The sequence below is a fragment of the Schistocerca americana genome, chromosome 1 (assembly GCF_021461395.2).
Source record: "Schistocerca americana isolate TAMUIC-IGC-003095 chromosome 1, iqSchAmer2.1, whole genome shotgun sequence".
In the NCBI taxonomy this organism is placed as follows: Eukaryota; Metazoa; Arthropoda; class Insecta; order Orthoptera; family Acrididae; genus Schistocerca; species Schistocerca americana.
This window is the reverse complement of record NC_060119.1, coordinates 379,287,713-379,315,514: the sequence shown is the minus strand read 5'-3', so window position 1 is coordinate 379,315,514 and position 27,802 is coordinate 379,287,713. Positions and strand designations below refer to the sequence as shown.

The 27,802-nt window shown below is 38.5% G+C and overlaps 2 protein-coding genes across 4 annotated transcripts in view; one reads left to right on the top strand and one right to left on the bottom strand.

The window, feature by feature from the left end:
* The window catches only part of LOC124601003 (probable cardiolipin synthase (CMP-forming)), a 97,049-nt gene extending 87,892 nt beyond the window's left edge, over window positions 1–9,157 (top strand). For all 3 annotated transcript variants that reach the window (XM_047136210.1, XM_047136209.1, XM_047136211.1), the window contains 3 exons: window positions 1,733–1,818; window positions 1,907–2,067; window positions 8,629–9,157. In XM_047136210.1, the coding sequence (XP_046992166.1) occupies window positions 1,733–1,818; window positions 1,907–2,067; window positions 8,629–8,716 (335 nt within the window). In that variant the 3' untranslated portion in view covers window positions 8,717–9,157. The remainder of the gene's footprint in view (window positions 1–1,732; window positions 1,819–1,906; window positions 2,068–8,628) is intronic.
* A 588-nt stretch (window positions 9,158–9,745) lies between these two features.
* LOC124601039 (complex I intermediate-associated protein 30, mitochondrial) overlaps window positions 9,746–27,802 on the bottom strand; it is a 48,043-nt gene continuing 29,986 nt past the window's right edge. Inside the window, exons 3-4 of the mRNA XM_047136212.1 lie at window positions 12,616–12,801; window positions 9,746–10,003 (exon numbers count right to left, since the gene is read on the bottom strand). Of these exons, the coding sequence (XP_046992168.1) occupies window positions 9,779–10,003; window positions 12,616–12,801 (411 nt within the window). The 3' untranslated portion in view covers window positions 9,746–9,778. The remainder of the gene's footprint in view (window positions 10,004–12,615; window positions 12,802–27,802) is intronic.

Genomic DNA, 27,802 nt, shown 5'->3' with positions numbered 1-27,802 from the left:
CTAACTAGTGTCACATTTATAATGTTTCACAGTGGCATATCTGTTCATTTATCATCTTCAGTTAGAAACACATTTTTTTTATGAAAAGAATCTATCAGGAGCAAAGATCCAAGATTAAGCAATTCCTGTGGTAAAAGAAATATTTCAGGCCATGATATCTCTGGTATTTTGTGTGAATGAAATGGCAACTAATAAAGTCAAGATATATTTGGATACATGTTTTCTGTCATCATGAGACTTATTCCTCCAAGTTACACATCAAATCTTTTAACCAGTTTATGACTTTTTGAAGATCTGAACATTCCAATTAATAACTACCTTGTACACTACTGGCCATTAAAATTGCTACACCAAGAAGAAATGCAGATGATAAACAGGTATTCATTGGACAAATATACTAGAACTGACATGTGATTACAATTTCACGCAATTTGGGTGCATAGATCCTGAGAAATTAGTACCCAAAACAACCACCTCTGGCCGTAATAATGGCCTTGATACGCCTGGGCATTGAGGCAGACAGAGCTTGGATGGCGTGTACAGGTACAGCTGCCCATGCAGCTTCAACACGGTACCACAGTTCACTGGCGTATTTTGACGAGCCAGTTGCTCAGCCACCATTGACCAGACGTTTTCAATTGGTGAGAGACCTGGAGAATGTGCTGGACAGGGCGGCAGTCAAACATTTTCTGTATCCAGAAAGGCCCGTACAGGACCTGCAACATGCAGTCGTGCATTATCCTGCTGAAATGTAGGGTTTCGCAGGGATGGAATGAAGGGTAGAGCCACGGGTAGTAACACATCTGAAATGTAACGTCCACTGTTCAAAGTGCCGTCAATGCAAACAAGAGGTGACTGAGACGTGTAACCAATGGCACCCCATACCATCACGCCGGGTGATACGACAGTATGGCGATGATGGATACACACTTCCAATGTGCGTTCACTGCGATGTCGCCAAATACGGATGCGACCATCATGATGCTGTAAACAGAACCTGGATTCATCTGAAAAAATGATGTTTTGCCATTCGTGCATCACAGGCGCTCCTGTCTGTGATGCAGCGTCAAGGGTAACTGCAGCCATGATCCCTGAGCTGATAGTCCATGCTGCTGCAAACGTCGTCGAACTGTTCGTGCAGATGGTTGTTGTCTTGCAAATGTCTCCATCTGTTGACTCAGGGATCGAGACCTGGCTGCACGATCTGTTACAAGATGCCTGTCATCTCGAGTGCTAGTGATACGAGGCCGTTGGAATCCAGCACGGCGTTCCATATTACCCTCTTGAACTCACCAGTTCCATATTCTGCTAACAGTAATTGGATCTCGACCAACGTGAGCAGTAATGTCGCAATACAATAAACAGCAATCACGATAGGCTACAATCCGACCTTTATCAAAGTCAGAAAAGTGATGGTATGCATTTCTCCTCCTTACATGAGGCGTCACAACAACGTTTCACCAGGCAACGCTGGTCAGCTGCTGTTTGTGTATGAGAAATCGGTTGGAAACTTTCCTCATGTCAGCACGTTGTAGGTGTCACCACTGGCGCCATCCTTGTTTGAATGCTCTGAAAAGCTAATCATTTGCATATCACAGCATCTTCTTCCTGTCGGTTAAATTTTGCATCTGTAGCACATCATCTTCGTGGTGTAGCAATTTTAATGGCCAATAGTGTATTTTAGATGAGATTTGTTGTGACTCTTAATCTCATTTTATGTCATTTCTCACAGTTGCCTTGACTGGCATGATTATTGCAAGAGATCTACTTCTGGTTGCTGCTGGTTTCTACATCCGATACCAGTCTCTGCCTCCACCTGTAAGTTATAATTTCATTCCGACAACTGTAATTAATATCTGATTATTAAAATGTGTTGTATGATAGGAATTATAATTTACAATTTCAGAAGACACTCAGCCGGTATTTTGATGCTACACATGTAACAGCTCAACTAGCACCTACATATGTCAGCAAGATCAACACAGCCATTCAGCTGTTACTCGCATGTTCAACCCTGGCTGCTCCTGTCTTCAACTATGTGGATCATCCCTTTTTGCATGGCTTATGGTAACAAAAGCTAGCATTTCAGATCTAAATACTTTTAGCATTCTTAATTAACAGCAGAAGAAACTGAAAGATTGCATACTGTCAGTTGCCAATGAAAGTAATGCTTTTGGGGTGGTGATTATTTACGAATAAAAAAACAATAAGTCAGTCAATTCGATCTGTAAAATTTTAAAAAAATCAATGAGGGAATCTCACTGGTGGAAAGACCATGCAGCAGACATTGTTTTATGGATGCATTTCATGTTCAGTATTAATACCAAACGACTTTCTCACAAAACTTTTCAACTGCTGACATGTGCAGTAGAATCAGCTTCAAGATGCACAGGGTAAGAATTACTAAGGCAGAGGCAGCTTCCATAAGCTGTTGCTTAATATGATTCTGCAAATGTATAACAAGTATCACTACCATTGAAAGTTTGGACCATTTGATTATGTTACAGCCTTTAGTATACAGGGATCAAACCTAGTTGTGGATACAGTGTGCTACCTTGCTGAGAAAAACCATTTCAGATCTTGTTCAGTCATTATAATTCTGCTTTGACTATCCAAAGTCATACCAAGATCTTTCCTTCAAATATGTCATTGTCAGGGCTACCTCCAGGATTGTAAGAACTGAGGTAATATTCTGTCTTTAAGGACTTTACTATTAATGAAATATTGAAAAGAGTGATGTTGTGATGTTTTGCACTAGTCTTTGTTATAAATTTGCTATTTTGATAATACTTATGCCACAGACTTGTGTTAGCAAACTTATATATCAATCCACATTTAAGGTGCATTTTTACATGTTTGTCATTACCTACATTTGTAAAAATTTGTTCTTGAACTTGTGTGTAAATATTAAGTTAGCATGCTATGTCAGATTGTCTCCCTCCACTAGATTAAACACTACAAATCTGTCTGTTTTTGTTGAAAATTTTACTACTTATAAAAAAAACATTAGAAAGCTTGCACTAAGATACTTTTGACATCCTTAGTCAGCTGAAAGTAAGAGATTATTTTACTCCATTTGCCTGTGAGGCGTTTGTAGTTTGTCACTGTGATTAACTTCACAGACAGATGTCACATGAAACAATATACTTGTTACATCTTCAGGGGCAGTTCGAGTCCAGTGTCTTTACAACTGTTCCATTTTGTTCAATGCAGAGAGTAGTAGAATGTGTCATTACCAAACACAGGAGGCAACATTTGGCACTAAGTGAAACAGTGCAGTCGTTACGACACTGAGCTTGCATTTGAAAGGACTGAGGTTCGAATTCCCTAAACTAGTTAAAGCAAATCCTGGTATGGTTTCTTGGAAAAGAACATGGCAGAGGTTCTTCCCCATCTTTTCCGCAACTGCACTTGTCCTCTGTTAATAATAACCTCATTGTGAGTGGGACTTTATATCCCATCCTCCTTTTTCACGGGTTTTGCCCCTTACCACAAAATTCATCCCTTTCATCCACAATAGCCCCTAACCACAACTACACGGATATCCTTAAACTGTTTTTTCAGAAGACAAAAGAATAAAGGTCTCACTTGTACAAGGAGTTTTGATGTTTAATGTGAGTTTTGAATCCATTCACATTCCTCTGAATTATGGGAGCCATTTTAGTGTTGAGATTTATCTTTAACCTTTCATCTCAGTGAAAATATCTCTGCGATGGTTGAGGCCTGTTGGAGCCTGAAGGGCCACTTTGGTGGTACTGCAGGCACTTTATATGGTAAGGAAAGTGTAAAAGTGGAGTAGGGATATATGGGAAATCATTCTAGCAACAATTTAGGCTACAAATTGGGAAACTCACAGTCATAAGTGACTTTTACAAATGGCAGGTTATAATAGCTTGGTCCCTTGGAAAACAAATTTCGGAAACGGCAGTGCTAATTGGCTGTTTGTATGCTACTGTTGTGAGCATCTGTGGAAAGCAGTTGAACGATGATGACACCAAAAGTAGTTGACATGTTCTTGGAAATCCATACCTCATCATGTAACATGGAGGTCGGAGGCTCACCCGCTCCATAAAGCAGGATAAGGAGTGATCTGTGGCAGGTCTGACAGGATACATCATCACTGGTGAAGGAACAAGTGTTTTGAAACACACCATTTAGTACACATTGTTGAACATGATGGTACACAGTAAATGACCCCTTAAGTGTACCTACGTTGATGACATTATCAGTTACCAGCGGAGCCATGTCATCTGATCAGATGCATCATGTTTCTAGTAACACCAGGCTGATGATCGTGTCCAGGTATGCCATCATGAAGCCAAAAGGCTGCTCAAAACATGCACTACAAGACAGGCGTAGAGTGGTGGGGGTAGTATTATGCTGTGGGGAACATTCACCTAGGTAGTGGTAGTAATCTTAGGCATCATGACAGTTGTGACCTTTGTGAACATTATTATAGACCACCTGCATTCCTTCATGCTTGATGTCTTCTCTGATAACAGTGCCATCTTCCAGCAGGATAACTGCCCATGCCACAAAGCCAGAATTGTGCTACAGTAGTTTTAGGAGCTTGATAGTGAAATCACATCGATGTCTTGGCCGCCAAATTCACATGATCTGAGGCTGATGTAACAATCTGGGAAACTATCAGGTATAGTAGGGCTAGTAATTTATGGTAAACATGTGACCTGTGCATAGGCATCTGGGGCCACATACCCCGAAACCTACCGAGGATTTGTTGAATACATGCTGCACAGAATTGCTGCTCGTTCCAAAGATAGACTGACATGCTATTAAGCAGGTTATCGTTATATTTTAATTTAGTAGTGAATATCAAATTCAATCTGATCCACGTAACATACTCTTTCCTATACTTGAAAATGACAATTCTTGTGTGTTTGTTTGCTAGTGATTTCAGCATTCACAGAAAGTGGTCGAAGAGCAGTGAAACCACAAGAAGGCAACAAGGTGCTGGATGTCCATGTCTCAGAACAGAACACAGAATTCAAAGGCTTTGCTCACACTGTAAAACAGGATAACTCTATAACAATATAATAGAAGGAAACATTCCACGTGGGAAAAATTATATATTAAATCAAAGATGAGGTGACTTACCGAACGAAAGCGCTGGCAGGTCGATAGACACACAAACAAACACAAACATACACACAAAATTCAAGCTTTCGCAACAAACTGTTGCCTCATCAGGAAAGAGGGAAGGAGAGGGGAAGACGAAAGGAAGTGGGTTTTAAGGGAGAGGGTAAGGAGTCATTCCAATCCCGGGAGCGGAAAGACTTACCTTAGGGGGAAAAAAGGACAGGTATACACTCGCACACACGCACATATCCATCCACACATACAGACACAAGCAGACATATTGGTCTTTAAATATCCATCCACACATACAGACACAAGCAGACATATTGGTCTTTAAATATCCATCCACACATACAGACACAAGCAGACATATTGGTCTTTAAATATGTCTGCTTGTGTCTGTATGTGTGGATGGATATGTGCGTGTGTGCGAGTGTATACCTGTCCTTTTTTCCCCCTAAGGTAAGTCTTTCCGCTCCCGGGATTGGAATGACTCCTTACCCTCTCCCTTAAAACCCACTTCCTTTCGTCTTCCCCTCTCCTTCCCTCTTTCCTGATGAGGCAACAGTTTGTTGCGAAAGCTTGAATTTTGTGTGTATGTTTGTGTTTGTTTGTGTGTCTATCGACCTGCCAGCGCTTTCGTTCGGTAAGTCACCTCATCTTTGATTTTATATATAATAACTCTATAACATATTGACATAAGTTCTTGCTTTTGAGGATACAGATAAAATGGTTACTTAAATTTTACAGCTCCCACATCAGATATTTATGATGTGTCTACACAACTTACTCTCCTGTGCCAACCTCTTCCTCTTCAAGTAACACTTACACTCAATGCCCTTGAATTTTGGTTTTATATATTCCAATTTCAGTCTTCTTTTACAGTATTGGACCTCTTAGCTCACTCTATCATGGAAGTTGTTCCTTGATGTCTTAAGAAATGTCCTAGCATTTTGTTTCTTCTTGTAGTCAGTGTTTTCCACATATTCTTTTCCTTGCTATTTCTGAGGAAAACCTCATTTCTTATCTATTCACATCATTTTCAGCATCCTTCTGCAACACCACAACTCTAACACTTTGAGCCCCTTCTTTTCTGATTTTCCCACAGTCCATGATTCCAATTTCTTACAAAGCTGTGCTTCACACATATTCTCAGAAATTTTTCCTCAAACTAAAGACGTCGGCACATGGGGCGAGGCAGCTAACATAGACGTACTGTCCAATGTCATGACACACAGTGCTGTCAGCACACGGGATGAGCTAGTTAACATGATTTTGCACTCCCAGCATTCTCCAGCATAGTTGTTGGTTTTATTTAGCTTACATCAACAGAGTTGGTTCACAAAAGTTGACACGGCTAAAATTCCTACATTAGCTCTATTAAAATGCACATTTCTTCCCTTGTTCATAAGCAAGTTGTGTTGTTCTGTCTGTGGTATACACAAATAAATACTTCAGTATCCATGAACATGTAATGAGACAAGAAGGAAAGATACATGTCCAGGTCAGTGAGGAAATCACAGTATAACAGTTCACCAAATTGGACAAACTCACTCCTGACAGAGAACACATTTACATTAAGTATTAGAGAAATTATTTCTATTAATTTGGTAAGAAAGTCCCACAAGCTCACGAAGAATGTGAAGGTGAAGAAAAAGAAATGAAGTACAACAGGACTTGACACTTCTTTCACTGGTGCCATGTCCCGCACTGACGCAGGGTCGGCATTGTTAGGAACGGATTCGGCAAGGTTAGTCGAAAGGGGTGGCCGGATGCCCTTCCTGCCACCACCCCGTACCCCTCGGGACGGAAGTAGTGTACCCCTGCTGTCTGCGACTAGTGGAATTCATGGAATAGTGCGAACGTGATCAGATGTCTGCGGGTCGTGTAACTGAGGCGGAATGTGGGGACCAGCCCAGTATTCACCTAGCGGGATGTGGAAAACCGCCTAAAAACCACATCCAGGCTGGCCGGCACACTGACCAATGTCGGTAATCCGCCGGGCGGATTCGAACCGGGGTCAGCGTGCCTACCCGAGTCCAGCAAGCAGCGCATTAGCACCCTCGGCTAACCTGGTGGGTTACAACAGACTTGACAGTATACCAACCTAACTCTGCACTGTAACAAGTTGTCTCTGCGCACTATGTTAGGCTGTAGCTTTGTTATAAGAGATTTGGATTTTAACCTTTTTCCAGCAATTGCAATTAGGATTATTAAATTTATGCTATCTAACCAATTTTCCTTTTTCAGTTTTGTAAGATTTTCCTACATTTCTCTAAAATAGGAAAATCATACAAAACTATCTCTTACTCCATGTGAGTATCAACTATGAATCCAGTTCTCTGAAAATGTGCTCAAGATTCTTGAAGAAAATGATGCCCAAGTGAACAACATATCGACAAGTGACAAGGTGCGCTTCAGCGTCAATGGTTTTGACAGTAAACATCAGAGGGAGATTCCTGTTTGCTTCATTAGAACCTGCTTCATGCTCTACGAAAGCCACAGTTTTGTACACAGTTCAACGAGTGGCATGTTTGATTCTTGTGTTCAGCCAGTTTAAAAGTGGGCACAGAAGAAGTGCTTGTCTTGGGAGCACCCAGTACTTTGTTGCCAAGGACATTCTACATTATAATTCAAGGGACGACATTCTACATTATAATTCAAGGGACTCCAGTGCCTGATACTCTGTGCAGGCCATTTGGATCCTACCAACCAGCACAAAATTAATGGAAAGGGGGGCTTTGTTAAGCTTAATAGGATTGCACGGTGTGGGAATATTTTTGAGAACAAGTTTCCATCTCTGGAGTTCTTGAAAGCTAGTGGTAGCTCAGTCTGAAGTTTGTAACTAAGATGATCGTTGGTAAACCTTCTCTGATGTGTCACTTATTCCAAGGCATGTGACATGTTTGTGTGATCGTCAACTGCTGATATCACTTAAGACATTCCTGTCACTGCCCATAGAAATTACAGGCACATTGTGAATTCCGTAACTGAGGCGTCTTGAAGAATGTGGTTGCAAAATCTATGACAGTGTTTCTGAAACCAATGGAATCCGATTTCCTCCTTTGTCTTATAAGCAGAAGCAGCATAGAGAAGTCAAAAACATTTATGATGTGTGGGGAATTGCAGCAGTCACTTTAGCCCAACATATTTGGATTGCATTGTCTGGTTACACAGTATGTTAAAGTAATTTCCAAACATATGTCATCAAACTCTCACCATTTTAGTGATATGTTTTGACCATCCAATCACATTGTCCACCTCACTAACAATTCACAACAGTTAAATGGCAGACCATGCAGATGTTGGGGGGGCCAATAAACTTTGTCACCACAACCTCCCTGCATATGCTGGTTCTGGCATTATAACTGCAGATTTACATCTGTTCAAAAATTACTGCCACAGCTGTTTTCAATCAGTGTTTCCATCGCTTTCATCCCTTCACAGATGTATTGCTCTGTACAGATTCGGTGCTGAATTGTTTTAAGCTAATAACCTAGAGAAACTAATAAGATTTTCATTTTATTTCAGGTACCTAACTGCAGGCACAACAGCTGCTTCTGCAATCAGTTACATTATTTCTCAAGATACATACAAATATTTTAGAACAAAAAAATGAAATTAAACTCTTATAAATACTGAAGATGTTCAGTTTAACATTAATGCTAACGTTGAGCTACAAGAGAAGACTGGTAATTGTATCTCTAAACATTTCAGAGGATTTGTAATGAATCTTTGCTCTTGAGTAAGGGCTATGTTTTTGTATAATAAAGCAATATCAAGGTACAAGCAAATTCCTCTATGTATTCTGAAGAACTTTAACTGTGGAGAGAGCACATATTATTGTGAGTTTTGTTGATCTTTGTGCTAAGGAATACTTGCTCATATCTAACTGAAGCACTGTGATATGAATTTTTAAAGGTAGTTTGTGAATCAATCAGATTTGTGGAATATGGCACTGTAGATATGAAGACAATTTTTTTTTTGTTCTACTTATTTTTAAGAAAGTTCTTTTGTACAGGAAACCATCATTAAAGTATAAAACAATGTGTCTAAACTACTTGAAGTATTTATTATATGCAGTTTTTCATTCATTATTCCACTGATAGAAAACAGTATGTGTGTTCAATCCTTTACCTATTGATTTGATGTACTTTTTGTGTTACTATATTGTTCATTATGTGACATATAAAATTGTAGATTTTTTTCAACAAAGTTTTGAAAATAGTAATTAATTTACTTCGGCAGTACTGCTTAACTCGGTAAAATTGTCAAAGGTTTCTTATTTAGTGTCTTTTTTTTCATTTGCCTTGAGTACATGAATACCTCAATTTGTTTTTGAACAAGGTACAACACAGCACAATATTTTCTACACAGACACAATGAGGATGATGATTGGTTTGTGAGGCACTCAACTGTACGGTTATCAGCACCCGTGCAAATTCCCAACCTTTGCTCAGTCCAATCTCGCCACTTTCATGAATGATAATGAAATGATGAGGACAACACAAACACCCAGTCATCTTGAGGTAGGTGAAAATCCCTTTCCCCGCTGGGAATCGCACCCGGGACCCCGTGCTCGGGGAGCGAGAACACAACCGTGAGACCACAAGCTGCGGACACACTGACACAAAGGTCAAAGATTGCACACATTTAATTTTTTTTATTGAAAAAACACCTATTATGAACCTACAAGAAATTTAGGAGTTTGATACATTTCATAAGCAAATTCTTCTGTGTGTGATGGGTCGAACTCCAAACCTATATAATCCAGTTCCAAACTGAAAGGACCATTAATTTTGTCTCCAAGAGATATTCCCACATTTGTAACTTTGTCCAGTGGAATAGGGCATTGCTTGTCTTGCAGACGTCCTTTGCTTGCAAGAATGAACTTTGAAAAAGGTATCTGAAAAACAAATAAATAGAAACTTAAGGAAATAATTTGTTGAACAATTAATAATTTATTTAATGACACTTTCTTTTACAAAAAAATGGTTTGCAATAGGATTTATTTCTCTAACAACATCCATTTCTCCAATAATTTGTTTTAATAAAGTAGGAATTGTAAAAGTTTCTTATCAAAATTTAATAGTTTCCTAAATTATTTTAGACGTGTTCTGTAATCTAGCAAGCCAGTGCATTCAAAATAAAATTTCCACAGACAAAATTCTTCCCAAAGAGGTTACACAGCACATTATATTACAAACAGAGAACCACCTGCTGTACATCTCTACCTGTAACTTATTAAACAATCTATATTTAATTGTAGTTTTATTTTATGACCATTTTCATCAGACAGATTTTAACCACTGTTGCTTTTATTTTCTCTGTTGGCAGTCTGTTGTCATCTATGTAACTCTGTGTCACATTTTTATACTTTTAGTACCAATTTACTTTTCTCTTTAATGTACTTAAACATTTTCATAAAAAATACTTCTTTTTTCTTCTTTCAGATAATGCTTCTTCATATGCAGTTTTCTGTGACACCACCTCTTCATTTTTTTCTGGCCTTTCTAAATTAATTACAGTACTTCCTACTTTCTGTGGGCATAGTGCAGATCTGGTTTTGGCACTGAGTGTGTTCTGGGCGACTGTCCAATACATCTTGCAATAAAACAAATGAGAATATCTAAATATGTTAAAACTATATAATGTTCTTTGTTTGATATTATTTCTCCAAGCTGCCTTTTCTCTTTGTTGTTGTCCTATGCATTTGCTTCTTTCCCTTCTTAGTTTCTTCTAATATAAATACCTCCACCTCTTTCTTGCACATCTATTTTGTCTCATTCTGTTCATTACTGTCATATCATAATTTTTATTTGTTTAATTTCTGACTTTTCCCCAATTCTCTTACCGTTTTTGTATATTTTCTCTCTCCTGTGTCACCTGCTGCTCCTCTCTTTACACTATTTTCTTTTAGCTATAATGAATTCTATTACACTCTATGTTTATTCCTTTTGCAAACATGCTTGTGTAGATTCAAAACTTCATTCTCATATATTTTTCAAGTACACACACACACACACACATACACACACACACACACACACACACACACTGGAGTTTTATTTTCTGGTAACAAGAAGGTCATTATATGTAGAGCACAAGATCAGGTTGGGGAAGAATGGGAAAAGAAATCAGCAGTTTCCTTCTCAAAGGACTCACCCTGGTATTTGCTTTAATTCATTTAGAGAAACCACAGAAAACCTAACTTAGGCTATGCAGATGAAAATTTGAACTGCCATCTTCTCGAATCCAAGTCCATTCTCTTCACCACTGTAGCACCTCACTCCAATCTGGCATCATTTTTGGCAAAGTCTGTAAGATGTCTTCACCACTGTAGCACTTCACTCCAACAATCTGGCATCATTTTTGGCAAAGTCTGTAAGATGTCTTCACCACTGTAGCACTTCACTCCAATCTGGTATCATTTTTTGCCAACGTCTATAAGACTTTAACCCATCTCTGAAGATCTCGTTGTCGACGGGGCGTTAAGCTTTAATCTTCCTTCCTTTTTCTTGAGATTGTAACCTTGAAAGTACATGTTTCAGGCTACAGTCCTTCTCTCGCTAACCTCCTCATTTGCAATCACAATAATCTTTTCCTATCACCATACTCTGCCTCCTCTGCTTATACATTTATTCTGGCATTTTTCACACCAAATTCTTAAACAGCCTGTACCTCATGTTCTACTGGGGTGTGTCATTTACTGAGCCAAACTCTAAATTGCATTTAAAAAAAATCTTCAACTGATAATGTTATTATACATACAACTTGGCTACCTTAACACTAACATTCCTACATCTGATCCACTCTGGTTCCAAACACAGTGACATGGCCAGTTCACAAGCATCTCCTGCTCCAATGTTGCACAGGTATTAGTGGCTGGAAGAAAGCTCAGCACTGTTACCAAATCTTGTATGCTGCTTTGGCATAAGAGTCTTCTCAGAATAGGAATGGTGGATCTCCTGCCTCAAAACATAAGCTGCCTGTGGGGCATGTCCTATAATCTCTTTGTAGTCTAGTTGGTGCCTTCACGGTATATCAAATCTATAATGTTTTAATATTTTGGCCATTCTGATCTATTTACCTTGCAGCCAATATCCAAACAAGATCAAATAAACACTTAATTATATTCAATACTTCATGGGCTGTTACATGTTATACTGGAGTTTACTCTGTCAGTGATATTTGTATGTCTGGTTGTCAAGACAGCTACATAGATATTTGTTGTATTTGCTATCAACTGTCATTTATGCTGAATAGGTAAATATGTCTTTTAGTTTATATTATTCTATTATAGACCTGAAGAAGGTATTGTTAAACTAAAACTAGTAGTCACCATAACAGCAACGCAACTGAGACAGTAGAAAACAAAGAATAATTTCAATACCAAAGAAAGAAACTAATCGCAGTGCCACAAAATAACACTAGTGTTCAATTAATTAAGGCTACTTGAAGAACTATGAAAAATAAAGCAAACCACAGAGCCGCGAGTGATTCAATAAGTTACGATACCTTTGTAAGCTGCCAATATGGGCCACCACGAGTGTGTAAGACATATGTGTACATGTCATTCCACATTATGTCATAGTACCCAGCAGTAGATAAGTTTAAAATATAAGTACGTCCATCACCTCGCACTTTCAGTACTAAATGCGTGTACATGCACCAGTTGTAGTATGCATCCCTTTTAAATGATTTCTGAAAGAAAAATGTAAGAAGAAATAAATGTGTAGTTTAACCAAATATGAATGTAAAGCAACATAAAAATTTTCAAATATGTGTACATTTTGGGAAAACATACAGAATGTAGAGAACATGACAAGGTCAAGTTATAAGTATCCTGGTATTTCAGAAAAAAAAAGAAATGGGGTAGGAGTTTTGAATGTGGTACACAAAGGGAAACATCAGAATGCAGGTTTAAGTGGGACATAAACATAAGGAGTGAGCAACAATTAGGTACCATCCAGTTCATGAGAACTGACAGAATAGTCCAAGCATGCAGATCTAATACTGTGGGAAATCGTGGAATTCTAATAAAGGACTTTGGCGGAACTGATGGGTCTTCTTAGATTAATGGTGAAACATTTCAAATAGTGTTTGAGTGGTACGGTACCAGAAAAGTCCCAACGTTGCATGGTAAAGAGTATTTTACAAAGATGACAGTGTGCACAAAAATAATGGTTCGTCAATAACCATAGTATGGCTAAACTTAGTTGTCATGCTGGTAGGTCCTTACACAGTACTGGTAACTTAGCATCAGAGCCCTAAAGTCATAACCAATCTTGGTGAATATCTCATATTCCAGCGTTTTTCTCATGTTTTAGTGCACTTGCGTGGGAGTATTGCTGCTTTCTGTGTTGGCTCAAATTCGCTCCTGAATTTCTACCAACAAAAGAAGCACAACCCATGGATAACACTTCATATATGGTAGTGAATACTAACGCCGTGGATCTGTAGGTGGTTTGCATGAGACACTACAACCATCTACTTATTCTACTTGGCATGCTGTTTAAAGAACAAAGGTGATTAACTGCAGCACAGCTAGCCTGAATAAAAAACAAAGCCAAACTCTACCTATGATTGCTGATTTTGCGGCACAGTTTCCAAGATCTGCCAATCCAGTTATGGTGAAATGTGCACTAAAGTAAAACTATGTAACCAGTAGGAAGGTCAAGTGCCTAATTGAGCTTAGGGAGAAAAATATTGCTGTTGTGAGAGACTAAATGAGGGTGGTGGTGGTTTTATGGCACTCAACAGCGTGGTTATCAATGTTTGTTTTGAGTGTGAACGTATGCATTTTGACAAAGTCTTTCTATGGAAGTAATAATCTTGAGGTGCAGCTCGTGAGGAAATCGTCCAGCAACATCTATGAGGAGAAGGGAGGCTGCCTGTAGGAGCCCTACCTGCACCAAGAAACGAACTTCCCAACATATGCCAGTGCCTACACTGACTGTTCTATAAATGCTATCTCAAGATCAAGCATTCCCCATCAGTCCCTCTTTTACACTGAACTAATGACAATAAAAATCATTAATGACAATTCAAATTACTGCAATTTGAAATCAGCACTTTATTATGAGTGAATGTTTAAACATATAGTTGAATAAGAAAGAACCGCATGTGTTGATACATTATTTTCATTGCAATTGTCCCTAGCTGCCATGCTGGTTTAGACATTTCCTTGGAGTCTCAGATGACCTGGTACCTACCAGAAGACTACTTCATTTACCTGCGGTTGTATTAAGTGAATGGTGCCTTTGTATGTATTGTGCCCCCATATATGCCAAATGGTCCCTTGAGCACATATAAAATCAGAGCTGATTAAAAAATTATTTACTGTCTGCACCTTATAGAGCTCTGCATGAGACAAGACAATGTCAGGGGAGACTACAGCTTGGACCCGTTGTGTAAATAGCTCCTTAATTTCAGTGTTCATTTAAAATGTTTATTGAAAAATAAAATCTGATGTAACAGATTCCTTGTACTAAAACAAAATTTAAAAACATACTTGACCTCACTAGTAACTAGAGAGGATATTTGCTCCAACCGTGTGTTAAAACATTGAGGTTTACCTCAACAAGTGTAGCACATTGCTCCTTTGCTCTAATCCCAAACAATTTACACACACGCACACACACACACTCCATGAGCAATTTCTGCCAAATGTTGAATTCCTTAGCCTCAGCGCAAAGGCTATGTGTGTAACTTGTCCTGAAGACTTCTCTCATCATTCTAATTCTCCCATGATGAACAGAATCCAAAGTCTTTAGGTAGGAAGATCATGCAGGTATAGTCTACATTTACAGCTACATTTATACTCCGCAAGCCACCCAATGGTGTGTGGCGCAGGGCACTTTATGTGCCACTGTCATTACCTCCCTTTCCTGTTCCAGTCGCGTCACTATCCAAGACTGAATGAAGGCTCTAAAATAATAGCAGGGAGGACTTGTCTACTCTCCCGTACCTGCCCAATGGCACTTTTTCAGGTGCTATATTGACTTTAAGGTGATGATACATAATATATCCGCTGTCCGCAGATAGGAAAATCTCAGAGTGTGAGTTACAGCGGTTTTATTTAAACTAAAGTCTTTCTTCAAAATTTACAAAACAATATTCGTGAGGTAGGACTGATCCTCCAAGACTACCAATAACTAAATCAGAGATTCTTCCAAACGTAAACTGTCTGTAGTAACCAGACAACTTCACCAAACCAAGCCCCGGGCGTCTTGTGAAGAGCAGCGCGGAGTCCACATTGCCGTCACCTGAGTCCGAGGACGAGTAGAGGCCCTGCGAGGATGGCTTTGGTACGCTGGCGGCGGTGGACGATGACGCGGCGGCTACGATGGCACCAGTGGGCTCGCTCGGCATGAACTGCCTCTCTAGGCTCCTGCGCCAACCTAAATACTGCTTGGCGCATGGATATGGCTGGCTCTATTTGCAGTCACGTGTCGAGCGGAAGGAAAGAGGTCCACGGCTGTAGCGACTTGCGGCGCCGTGGACGCCTCCTGGTGGTCTCTGGGAAGCGTCTGTGTTTCCGGGATGACCGGCCAGGCTGACCCCTGCTCGGTCTGGGGCCAGCTGTACCGGTCTGCTTCACAGGAAGCGAGAGTTGCAGGCGCTTAGTCTGAACACAGTAATACAGGCATAAGCTGGAGTGGAAACTTACCCCTTACCAACCCCATATGAATCTCTTCAAATAAGGCCACAATATTTTATTTTTTTCAGTGAAACAGAGAGGCACATTTTCACATTCCCTTGGATGCAGCATCACAAGCTTACCTAGTACTCAATAAGCTATACTGCCTCTACTGTAATAACTGGTTACCTTTCAGTATCTCATCAGCCCTACCATATTCCATTGTTGCCCACATCAGTTACTACAAGGTATTCCATACTGTTCTGGATACTTATATGATGTCTTTGTTACAAGTGTGATTCTAGATGACCGCAGTGCAACTCTGAACTCTCATTCCAGAAGCTGGCAGCAAGCTGCACACATGTTCTTTCATGCAACTGCCTTGGCATATTTGGGGTTAAAACTCTCAGCCAATTGACTCAAACCAACAGAAGATGAGAGGCTCTCACTATCATCTCGCATATCAGAAATTTAAATTCTTCCTTTACAGATAGAAATGCTGGACAGAAATGTTATGTTGTCACATACAACTGACTGTTCCTCACCACATTTAGTCTTGAGTATCACTTACCAGACCAGATCGCCCATCACTTCCAACGCTGTACTTGTTCAATTTTTACTATTCTACCCACCAGCGGGCAGCAACATTACACACTAGCAGCAACATTACACACTAATGTGGCTGTGCTGCCCCTTTTCCTCAGGGCCCTGCCCCAGCTTTTGACCAACAGCAGTTAGTATGTTTCCAGCTAGACTTAAAATCATATTCAGCCAATTCAGCTACCCCGTAACATTACACGACATTACAACAACCACCTGCAAGCACCCAATGTTACATCCAAGCACCCAATGTTACATCACCTCACTCACTTTGTGCAACACGGGTGGCCTCAATTTTCATCCCTAATGGTCACACCGGAATCAAGTGCACCTGAATCAAGGGGTTCTGTAGTGGGTCTCAGATAACAATCACTGCCGTGTTTTGATCCCTTCCCCCTCTTCAGGCATGAATGCTGTGCCAGCTGAACGCTGCCCACTGGGATGTGTCCCAGATAAAAAGTATGGCATGACAACACATGTTCTAACCCAATACTGACTCCGAAATCATGGACTTTGTCCACAAATATTCTGCCTGTCAGGCCCATCAAGCTTAGCCTCCCTAGCAGTTTCCTCCCTTGCCTGACACTGTGGACTTTTTCCACCAATGTTCCATTTTCCAAGCTCATCAAGCTGCTAGATTTCGCCGGCCCATTTTAATATGGTGTCGCCGAGCTGAGGTATGTGTAAGTCTGAGTACTAATTTTTGCACTATATTTCAGAGTTAGATTGTTACATGTCACAGTTAATTATCGGACATCAGTTAGGACGAGGCAGAAAGTGTGATGTGGCAACTTGTCATTGGACCACATTTAAGATGAGTGCAATTTTGAAATTTTAAAATTACTTTTACTCAGACTATTATTTTTTCAACTTTCTTTTGTCTTGTGGCCGTCAATAGGTAGGATAATTGTGAATTTGCATGTAATGATAATTGGTTAGGTAGGTTAGTTTTCATATTTTGTGTCCAATATTATCTTCAAATACGGCAAACATGGAAACTCTTGATACAACTGGAGTGATTTCATATACTCAATGCCTTCAATCTTCAGCACTTGTGACAGTCACCTCAGATATCACATTTCTTAGGATTTTCTCTCAGGCCTCAGGTTTATTAGAAAGATTGTCTCAACTCTTGGATCACAAGTTTAAAAGTCAGAATAATGGTTTAAAGAATGGACTTACAAGTCAAAACCAGGACCTAAAAAAGAGTATTATTAATCTAAATGACACTGTTAAGGCAATCGAAAGGAAAATTCAGGCTATGCAGAAACAAGTAGTAAACTCTCAAAACTTAATCAATTACGTGAACTGCTGGCCTTAGAAATCCAAACAATAAACAATAATGTTGATAACACATGGGTGTGTGTGCAGAATGTTGAAGATGCTATTCCTAGTGAGGTAGGTAAAAGGAACTCTGAATAAAAAACTATGCACGAATATATAGAGCAGGAAAGTGAGTTCATCAAACAGAAACTAAAACTAAATAATGATCAAATCAGTAACCATACTACCAGTTTTAATAATAAAATTGAGACTTACCTCATAAATACTTCCCTGGGGATCTTAAAATACACCCAGTGGACTAGCTATGGCATTGTAAAGATAGTTTTCCTCTGAACTTGCCTGATTCTGTGAAAATTGAACTACCCAAACGTTTTCTTGATGATGAAGTGTTGTCATGGGCTAATCAAAATGTAAAGCCAAACATAATATTTAATGAATTCGAGCAGATTTTTTTGAATAAATTCTGGTCTGAAAGCAAACGGGTGGGCATCGAAAGAGCATTTTTGAACAGTAGTAGGTATAGACCAGTAATCTCTTGATGTGAGAATTTTGTGACAAACAATTATGTAAGCTTGCTCATCTGAACAAACCATTTGTTGACCTTATTGACGCCTTGAAAAGACCTCTACCAATGAGAGCTCATAGGTGCCTTGATTGCAGTAATGTTACTTGGTTGTTTATTTATTTATTTAGATTTTTTTGCACGGAATTATCAATATGATGGCTTTTGCAAATGTCAAGAGCAGTTACAAACATAAAATACATAGATCTCAGCCTTACAGGTAGTAATTAAACAGTAAATTGATTTTTGTCAAAATACATTACATCTTACACATATTAATACAGCCAGTTATTTTTTATTATTTATTTTACAGCTCTTAAACTTAACCATTTAAAATTCGTTGTGTGAACAGACACACTTCAATTAAGAATTCTTTTAGTTTTGATTTGAATTGCTTTTTATTACTGCTTTTCATGGACTCTTGGAAATTTATTATACCATATTAGTCCAGTAGTATATGGGCTCTGGTCTGTCATTTTTAATCTTATTCTTTGTTGGTAGTAATTCTCTTTGGATCTGGTGTTGTGGTCATGTATATCACTACATTTAGTTGCTTCGGTTTTCTGTGAGGCAAAAAAAGTAATTAATTTATAAAGATACAAAGAGTATATGGTGAAGTACTTGTGTTGTCTGAAAACATCACGGCAAGAGTCCTTACAGCCTAGTCGATGTATTGTAGCAATAGTACTCTGTTAAGGTGAATGTCTGCAGCGCGACCTCATATTTCTATACAGTAGCTAAGATGGGGAGAGACTGCCCCATAATACACAGTTTTAAGCATGTGGGTGGGCACCATTTTGGGCAGTTGGCTAAGAATATTCAGCCCATTGCTGACTTTTTGACATACAGCATTAATGTGGCTAATCCACAGGAGGTTTGAGTCCAGATGGACCCCTATGCTGCATACCACATTTATGCAAGAGTGGTGCGAGCTGCCAGTTGTAAATATTAGCATATGGGATTTATTTACATCAACCTTTAATCCTTGTGCATGAAAATATGAACTTAATTCTAGTACCCCGTTACTTGCTGAAAATTTCAGTTCCTCACAATCTTTACCATGAAATAACACTGAGGTGTCATCAGCACAATTTACAATGTGCGAGTTGACGGGGAGTACATCATCATTAATATATGCTAAAAAGAGGAAAGGCCCAAGAATTGAGCCTTGAGGGACTCCATATGTCACTTTTTCACTTGTGGATTTAAAAGTTAAGATCTTATTGTCAATTTGATTTATAAGTTTGGTACACTGCTTCCGATTCACCAGATAGGTAGATAGAAGTTTCACTGATGCAACACTGATATTGTATGCTCGCAGTTTTTTAAAGAGAAGCTCATGGTTTACCGAGTCAAAAGCTTTGCTCAGGTCAAGGAATATTCCGGCTAAGTCCAGACCCCTTTCTATATACTTCATGGAAGAAACCGGTAACAGCAGTGGCTGTGCTTAGGTCTTTTCTAAAACCATGCTGCGACTCGGTAAGCATTTTGTGTCTTGAGAAAAATGTTGTGAGTTGTGATACGATAACTGTTTCAAATATTTTACTGAAGTTAGGGATTAGTGAATCGGTCTATAATTTGAAACTACTACTTTACTTCCCTTCTTATGGATTGGCTGAATTACACTTATTTTTTAAGGCATTTGGGTATATGTTTACATTAATACTATAGTTGATAAGATAGGTAAGGGGTTTAGTTATTTCATTGGTACATTTCCTTAACACAACATTTGAGATACCTTCCCATTCAGCTGAATGCTTGTTCTTTAGCTATTTTTTTGTGTTAAATATTGAATTACACTTATTTTTAAGGCATTTGGGTACATGTTTACATTAATACTATAGTTGATAAAATAGGTAAGGAGTTTATTTATTTCACTGGCACATTTCCTTAACACCACACTTGAGATACCATCCCATCCAGCTGACTGCTTTTTCTTTAGCTTTTGTATTGTGTTAAATATTTCCTGTTGATTCACCTTCATAAATCCGAGCTCTATATCATCCGTGACATCATTTGGTGTGCCAGCCTGTAGATCTATAATGGGGGCTGGTTGGTCAAAAGGAGAGAGAAAATGCTTATTGAATGAATTACATTCTTCATTTGGATCTTTCACTAGATGGCCCTCATGTCTAATGCTAACTGGTTCACTCTGTCCCTTGCTGGTGGCTTTACAATGTTTACTGATTAGTCTCCAGGATGCCTTACCTATGCTGGCTGAACACACTATTGCATCATTATTTATCTGTTTCCTCAAGTGGAAAAGGTCTGTCTTAAAAGTTTTTTCGCTTGATTGTACTTTTCTGAAATATATGTAGCTTTGTTTCCTTATATAAACAGTCAAGATCATATATATTTCTCCTCTGCTAACTTAATTTTGAAGGCACTGATGTTGGTGCTATTCAGGATCCGCTTCTTCTCAATTATCTTAGTTGCTGTTGGTACAACAAACCTTAAATATTCCTGACAGTAGCGATCTGAGTAACGGAAATCAACACTTTGAAAGTTAACACTGTCTTTTACATTTTTGTTGACTATTACATAATCTGTCGTACTGGAGCTTGACTCTGTTATTGTAGTGTCAGAGTTCAATATATTTGTGAGACTATATGAGTTTAATAGATCTGTTATTTTTGGACCACAATAACAGCCATTTCAATTGTTCCTTCTTTGCAGTATTGTTCAACAAATGAGATTTTCTTAAATGGAAGATGTTCATTTACAAATATTGCCACCCAACCCCCTTTGTGTTGTTGCTTGCAGTAACTATCTGCTAACACATAACCACCTAATTTGTAATACTCAATTTCATTGTCTTTTAGTCCATGTTCTGTAATTGCTAACAGGTTTGGTGAATTCACATCCACAAATACTTGCAGCAAATTGAGTTTATGCCTAAGATACTGCACATTTAGATGCATGATACTTTACAACACTTTGTGACATGGTATTCTGAATCCAATTATTACACAAGTCGTTAACACTGCACTGTAATGACAATTTACTCACTTCCAAGTCAGTTTCTTTGGAATGTGAACAGGGTTCTTTCCAATCCAAGGGGTTTAGTTCAGTAAAATCATGTTGCTTGAAATTGAGCCAAAAACAACTTGTTGATTATAATCTAAGATGATTGGGTCTGTGGTTTTATGCAGCTCCTGGCAATGTTCCATTATCTGGTTCACTAACCTGAGCTTTCCATTTCTGTTTAAGTGAAGTCTGTGCCTGGTATTTTCTTCATGTTTCGGTTTGCTTATGTCTAGCAAGTGCACATGATTTAGTTTTAGTTGTGCTTAATTTCTGAATTAACACACGACCACTGCGGGAAATCATGTTGCACTGGTAGGTTTATTAGGGTAACATTTGTGTTGTCCAGTTTTGGCAATAACTTCCTGTACATTGTGAGTGCTGACTTGCTCTCATTTTTGTAAATATCATTGGCGCCACCAACGACTACAACGTGGTCATCTTTTTTCAGATTGTTTGTTTCTGATAAATTCTTCACTACAGCATTTAATGTAGTTCCAGGTTTAACTTTTGCAAATATGGAATACTTATTGTGTAAACCTTCATGAAGGGGACCTGAAAGACTCATAAATAACACTTTTTTTGGTTTGCAAATCACATTTAACAATATCAATACGACTGTTTTTGTGGTTATTTTCCACCACTGGTTCACTGTTTTCACTGCGTTGAATGTATTTTACCACGAAGTGCAAATATAGTTAATGGCGCTAAATGTCTTTTACTCATTATTACTCATTCAACTGTGTCAACTCTAATAGGTTACAGCCCCAGTGCTGCATCTGGAATAAGTATATCCATAATATAGCAGCGAGAAAGTATTGGAAAAGTTCCAAGTAGTGCCCTTGCGTGAAGTACAAGTAATCCTTGCAAGACGAACACAACTCTTTTGTATTATTCTTTACATTAAGAACAATCAAAGATACTGTTAAAACAAGTGTGGCACAAATTCTGCAGATTGAAAGACTTAGGAGTCACGAAAACTATGCAACGTGGAAATTTGCAGTAGAAGCTTATTTACATTTGGATGACCTATGGGATGTGGTGGACAGGACAATGAAACCCACAGGTCAGACTTATTCAAGTAAGGATAGGAAATCAAAATCAAAGTTAATATTACTGGCTGACTCAGTGAATTATGTTTTCACGTTGAAAAAGCTGCAACAACGAAAGGAGTCTGGGACAAATTATGAAGTTCATTTGAGGATGGAGGTCTTACAAGGAAAGTAGGATTATTACTCAGGATACTACTCAGCTGGACAAATGCAAGAGCGTAGACGAACACATCAACAAAATAATAGCCGCGTTCAACCGACTGAGAAACATTGGGTTTGACATCACTGATGAATGGATAGGGACACCACTGTTGGCAGGACTGCCCAAAAGGTATGCGCCTATGATTATGGGGCTGGAAAGCTCAGGTATACCAATCACGGACAATAGTGTTAAAATGAAAATCGTACAGGATGTAAAGAGTACTTCAAGCTGTCATGTATTTGATAAGGAAACTGCATCTGCTCTTTATTCAAAAAACAAAATGAAGAAAACAGTGAGGTGCTATAGATGTCAGAAAAAGGCGCATATTGCATCTCCATGCAGAGAAAAAGTAAACTCAAGGTCAGACACGCAGCAAAAGAGGCTATGTTGCTGATAGTCCAGAGAGAGGGACCAATAATAAAGGTAAGGCACTCTCATGTTTTTATTCTTTTAGAGATGTGGGTAACTGACAACTGGAATGGATTTTAGACTCAGGTGCATCCACGCATATTGTTAAACACAAACCTCTTCTTTATGATGTTAAAGATAAGACTCATATGGGAATATCTACTACTGATGGCAGCAAGCTCCAATATCATTTGGCTGGGAAACTAGACCTACATGTAAGTGTAAACCGTGAACCCGATATGGTTATGACATATGATGATCATTATGTAAAAAATGTTGTGACTAACGTACTGTCTGTAGGGGAAATTGTGAAGAAGAGAAATACAGTCACTTTTGACATGCACAGAGCAAGAGTAATGAATGAAAATGGTGAAGTGAGAACTGCAGCAAGTAACGAAAGGGGTATTTTTAAGTTAGATACCATTGACAGTAAACATAGAAGTGTTAGTCATTCAGTGAACTCAGTGGAAGGTTTTTTATGGCACCGCTGACTTGGACAACTAAATAGAAAGAGTATGTCTTTAACAAGGGATATGGTAAAGGGAATACAGAATTATAGTGTATCCAAGGACCCTTGTGAGATATGCATGGAAGGAAAACAAGTGAGGCTACCTTTTAAGACTAGTAAAAGTAAATCTGCAGAGGTCTTACAGTTAATCCATACAAACGTATGTGGCCCAATGGAGCACAAATCCATAGGTGGGAGTTATTATTTTCTTATGTTTACTGATGATTATTCATGATGTACTCATGTTTATTTTCTAAGTTCCAAAGACAAAGTGACACTTTTGAGGAATATCATACGGTTGAAAGGTGGATGGGAAAGAAGATTAAGGTCATCAGGTCTGATAATGGGAGAGAATACATTAACCAGAAATTGAAGACACTTCTGGCAAAAATGGGAATCAGGCATCAAACTACCATAAAGTGCAGCCCACCTCAAAATGGGGTTGCTGAGAGGGCTAATAGGACCATTGTCAGAAAAGAAAGGGGCATGACAACAGGAGCATGACAACAGATGCTGGATTATCAAAAGATTTTTGGGCAGAGGTGATATTAACAGCTGTAGATTTGAACAATAGATCACCTACAAAAGCATAACGGAATAGATCCTCCTATGAGATATAGGTAGGAAGGAAACCTGACCTAAGCAATAAAGGGCTTTTGAGCGTGATGTAATGGTGCACATTCCAAAACAGCTGAGAGGAAAATGGGACCCAAAAGCTAAATAGTATATTTTTGTATGCTATTGTGAGAATTCAAAGGGCTACTGATTAATGGATCCATTGAATAAAAGGATAGTTACAAGCAGATATGTAGTATTCTTTGAAAATAGAAAGGACTCTGAAGAGGGCAAGACCACTAAATTAATTGCACCTAGTTCCAAGAATGAAACATTATGTGAAGAAGGAGAAAATGAAGAACAGGAAGATGACAGTCAAAGGCAAATGGAGACTATTTATGATGACCATGAGTTTGAGGACGAATAAAATGAAGAGAACAATGTAAGGCGCTCTTCTCGCATACCAAAACCAAAACAATATCCGGATTTTGAGATGTATGCAGCCCAATCTTTTAATAATGAGCCAGCAACAGCAGAAGAAGCAATGTGTGGCCCGAACTATCAAAAATGGAAAGAAGCAATGGAGAGGGAATTGGAATGTTTATCTCAGAACGAAACCTTTGAATGGGTATATACGCCATCAGATAAGAAACCATGGATATTCACTTCGAAGAGCCCGAAAATTCATCACCGAGATATAAAGCATGACTTGTAATAAAAGGGTATCTGGAAAAAAAGGGGTAGATTACAAAGAAACTTTTTCACCTGTAGTCAAGTATGCCTCATTGAGATATCTTTTAGCCTTGGCAGCAAAACGAAATTTAACAATTCATCATATGGATGCAAGAGCAGCACATTTAAATGGGAAATTGGAGGAGAAGACATATTTCATTTCACCAAGATAAGTCATGAAAACCAGACTGGAAAGGGAAAAGATTTGGCATTTGCGAAAAAGTATTTATGGACTTAAATGGAGTGGGCATTGCTGGAATCGATGTCTACATAAAATTCTAATGAATGTGAATACAAAGCACTTTAAGGCAGAGCCCTGTATATACTTTAAAGGGGGAAGAGAAGGAATAATAATAATAATAATAATAATAATAATAATAATAATAATGGCAATATGGGTGGATGACTTTTTTTATCCTGACTGAAAACGAAAGCCAATTGAGTATGTTTAACAAACAGCTTCAAACCAAGTCTAAGGTGCATGATTTGGAAAAAGTTAAATGTTATTTAGGTATGCAGATCACTAAGGATGAAGAGAGACAAGATCTGAGCACAAATCAATCATCATATACAGAAAAAAACTTAAAGAAATTTAGCATGAGTGATTGTAAACCCATAACTACTCCAATGGAAGTAGGAGTGAAGTTAAATATAAATGAGACAGTTGTGGAATGTGATAAAAATGTTCCATATTTAGAAGCAGTAGCGAGTCTGTTATATTTGTCTCAAATGTCACGACCTGATATTGCTTTCACCACCAACACAGTGAGCAGATTTTGCAAAGACCCAAAGGAAATCCATTGGAAAGGATATTCCAGTATCTAAGAGGAACTTCAAACCACAATTTAAGATACCGTAGAGAAGGTAATGCAAAACTAGAAGGCTACAGTGATGCACACTGGGGGAGTGAATTGGGAGATAGGCACTCTCCTACTGGCTGCTGCTTTAAATTCACGGGAGGGGGGGTGGGGCCTTCATTTGATGGTGCTGTCAAAAGCAAAAAACTGTTACATTGAGTATCATAGAGACCAAGTATATGGTTGTATCTTACACCACACAGGAAGCATTGTGGCTAAGAACACTAATATGTGAAATAGAACCCAATTTCATCGTGGAACTTACAATGATCTTCTGTGGCAATAAAGGAACTATTGACCTAGCTAAAACTGATGTCACTAGTGCTAGGACAAAACATATTGATATAAGGCACCATTTTATTTGTGACCAGATAGAGCAACAGAACATCGACGTTGACTACCTGCGCACAGAAGACATGTTGGCTGACCTTCTGACAAAACCCTTGGACAAAGAGAAGACTGAAAAGATAGTGGGTTTATTTGCTGTATCTTGTGAAGGCAAACCACAAAATATATGTTAAAGGGGTGTGCTGGAACTGTGTGAACAATATATTTCATGTGAGATGGCAGCAAAGTGCATCATGTGAAATATAGCAGACCTCTAAGGTGCTATTGTACACTCTGAGTTTTATGTGTTTAATACAATATTCCTTGGCTGTTGTGTTCAATGTATTTTACCTGGAAGTGCAAATATAGTTACTGGCTCTAAATGTCTTTTACTCACTATTCGTTATTCAACTGTGTCGACTGTAATAATCAGCAAAATAGACAAAATTGTAACAAAAGTAAACATAATACTTATAATAACAGTAGTAACTGTAATAATAGTAACAGGAATGGTAATGGTAATATTCAGAACAGAAATCATAGTAACCAGAACCAGGAAAACTTTTTACATACCTTCACTTGGTGTTTGTCAGGTGGAGGAGGTAAATAATTTCATGACCAGGCAGTGAAAAATTCAGATCAAGAGGAGTGTGATTATGAGTGTGTATGTGACCATCCCGTTAAAGCAAATAATTTTGAAAGTAAGTTTTGAGATATTATAATTAAAGAGATGTACAGTGGTAAGAAATGTACTGTGTAACTTTATGAACTTGAAGGAGTTTAATAAAACTGTTTAACTCTGGATGTTCTGTGGAAGATGTAGATGTTCACAGTGATTTCTTTGGTATTGATATTTTAATGTACCCTGTGAGCAGGAGACTTTAGTGACTAACTGTGATGAGGATGGGGAGGCTTATGCTGGGTCAGTAGTAGTGAAAGTGTGTGACACCCAGGTGAATGGTGTGAGCACTAATGAATGGTGTCAGCACTAATGATTTAGCAGTTGAAGCTGAAGCTGATACACTTAATATAGAAGAGCTGGACAGTATGGTTTATGCTGAAGTAATTGATCATGAACCTGACCGGTGGTAAGGATCAGGAGAGTCAACTCGTTCCAATCGACATTAGTGATATTTTGTGCGAATGCCAGAACATAGAACACAATATTGTGAGGTAAATACAAGGATTATTGAACATTTCAGAGATGTTGGTGAGGACGAGTCAAATTTCAGCTCAGACAGTCAGTTTTCTGATCATTTTCAGGCAGTTTTTACTTGCAGCACTAATGAGTACACCTATTCAAGTCCAATCTGTAAGTCCACTCAAGCACTAGAAGTTATTCATGACGCAAGCACACAGGTACCACTTTGTCCTATGTAGCTATCTAATGATAATGAGAACCATTTGCAGAAAGATTTATATTTTGAAGATATAGAGAGTTATTTGCTTAGAGAAACTAATATTAACAAACAGCAGGATTTATGTGGTAGTCCATACATCAAAATCACAGTTGGAGACTGGCGTGGTTATTGTTTGATTGACACAGGTAGCGCAATTTCTATTATTTCTAAAAACTTCAGGGATAGAGTTAAGCAGAGTTCTGAGTACACTGAATTTCCCATAACGGGTGTTGGGATTAAAGGTCCTACAGATAAGTTTAGTAAAATTGGAAACAAACAGGCTTTAATCACATTACATGTTGAAAATGCAGTTTTTGAGCAAGGATGCTTGGTGGTCAGAGATCTCAATGGGAGATATTGCTAGGCATGGATTGGATATTGAAAAAAAAAACTGCGTAAAGATCTGAGTAAATTTTTCTAACGCCAACACACATTTTTCGGGTGGTACTAGATTACACTTAAAAGCTTGTGACACACCTGGTAATTAAATATATTGTTTTGACATTGGGGTAGAAAGAGGCTACATAGATGATGATTATCTGTCAAGTAATC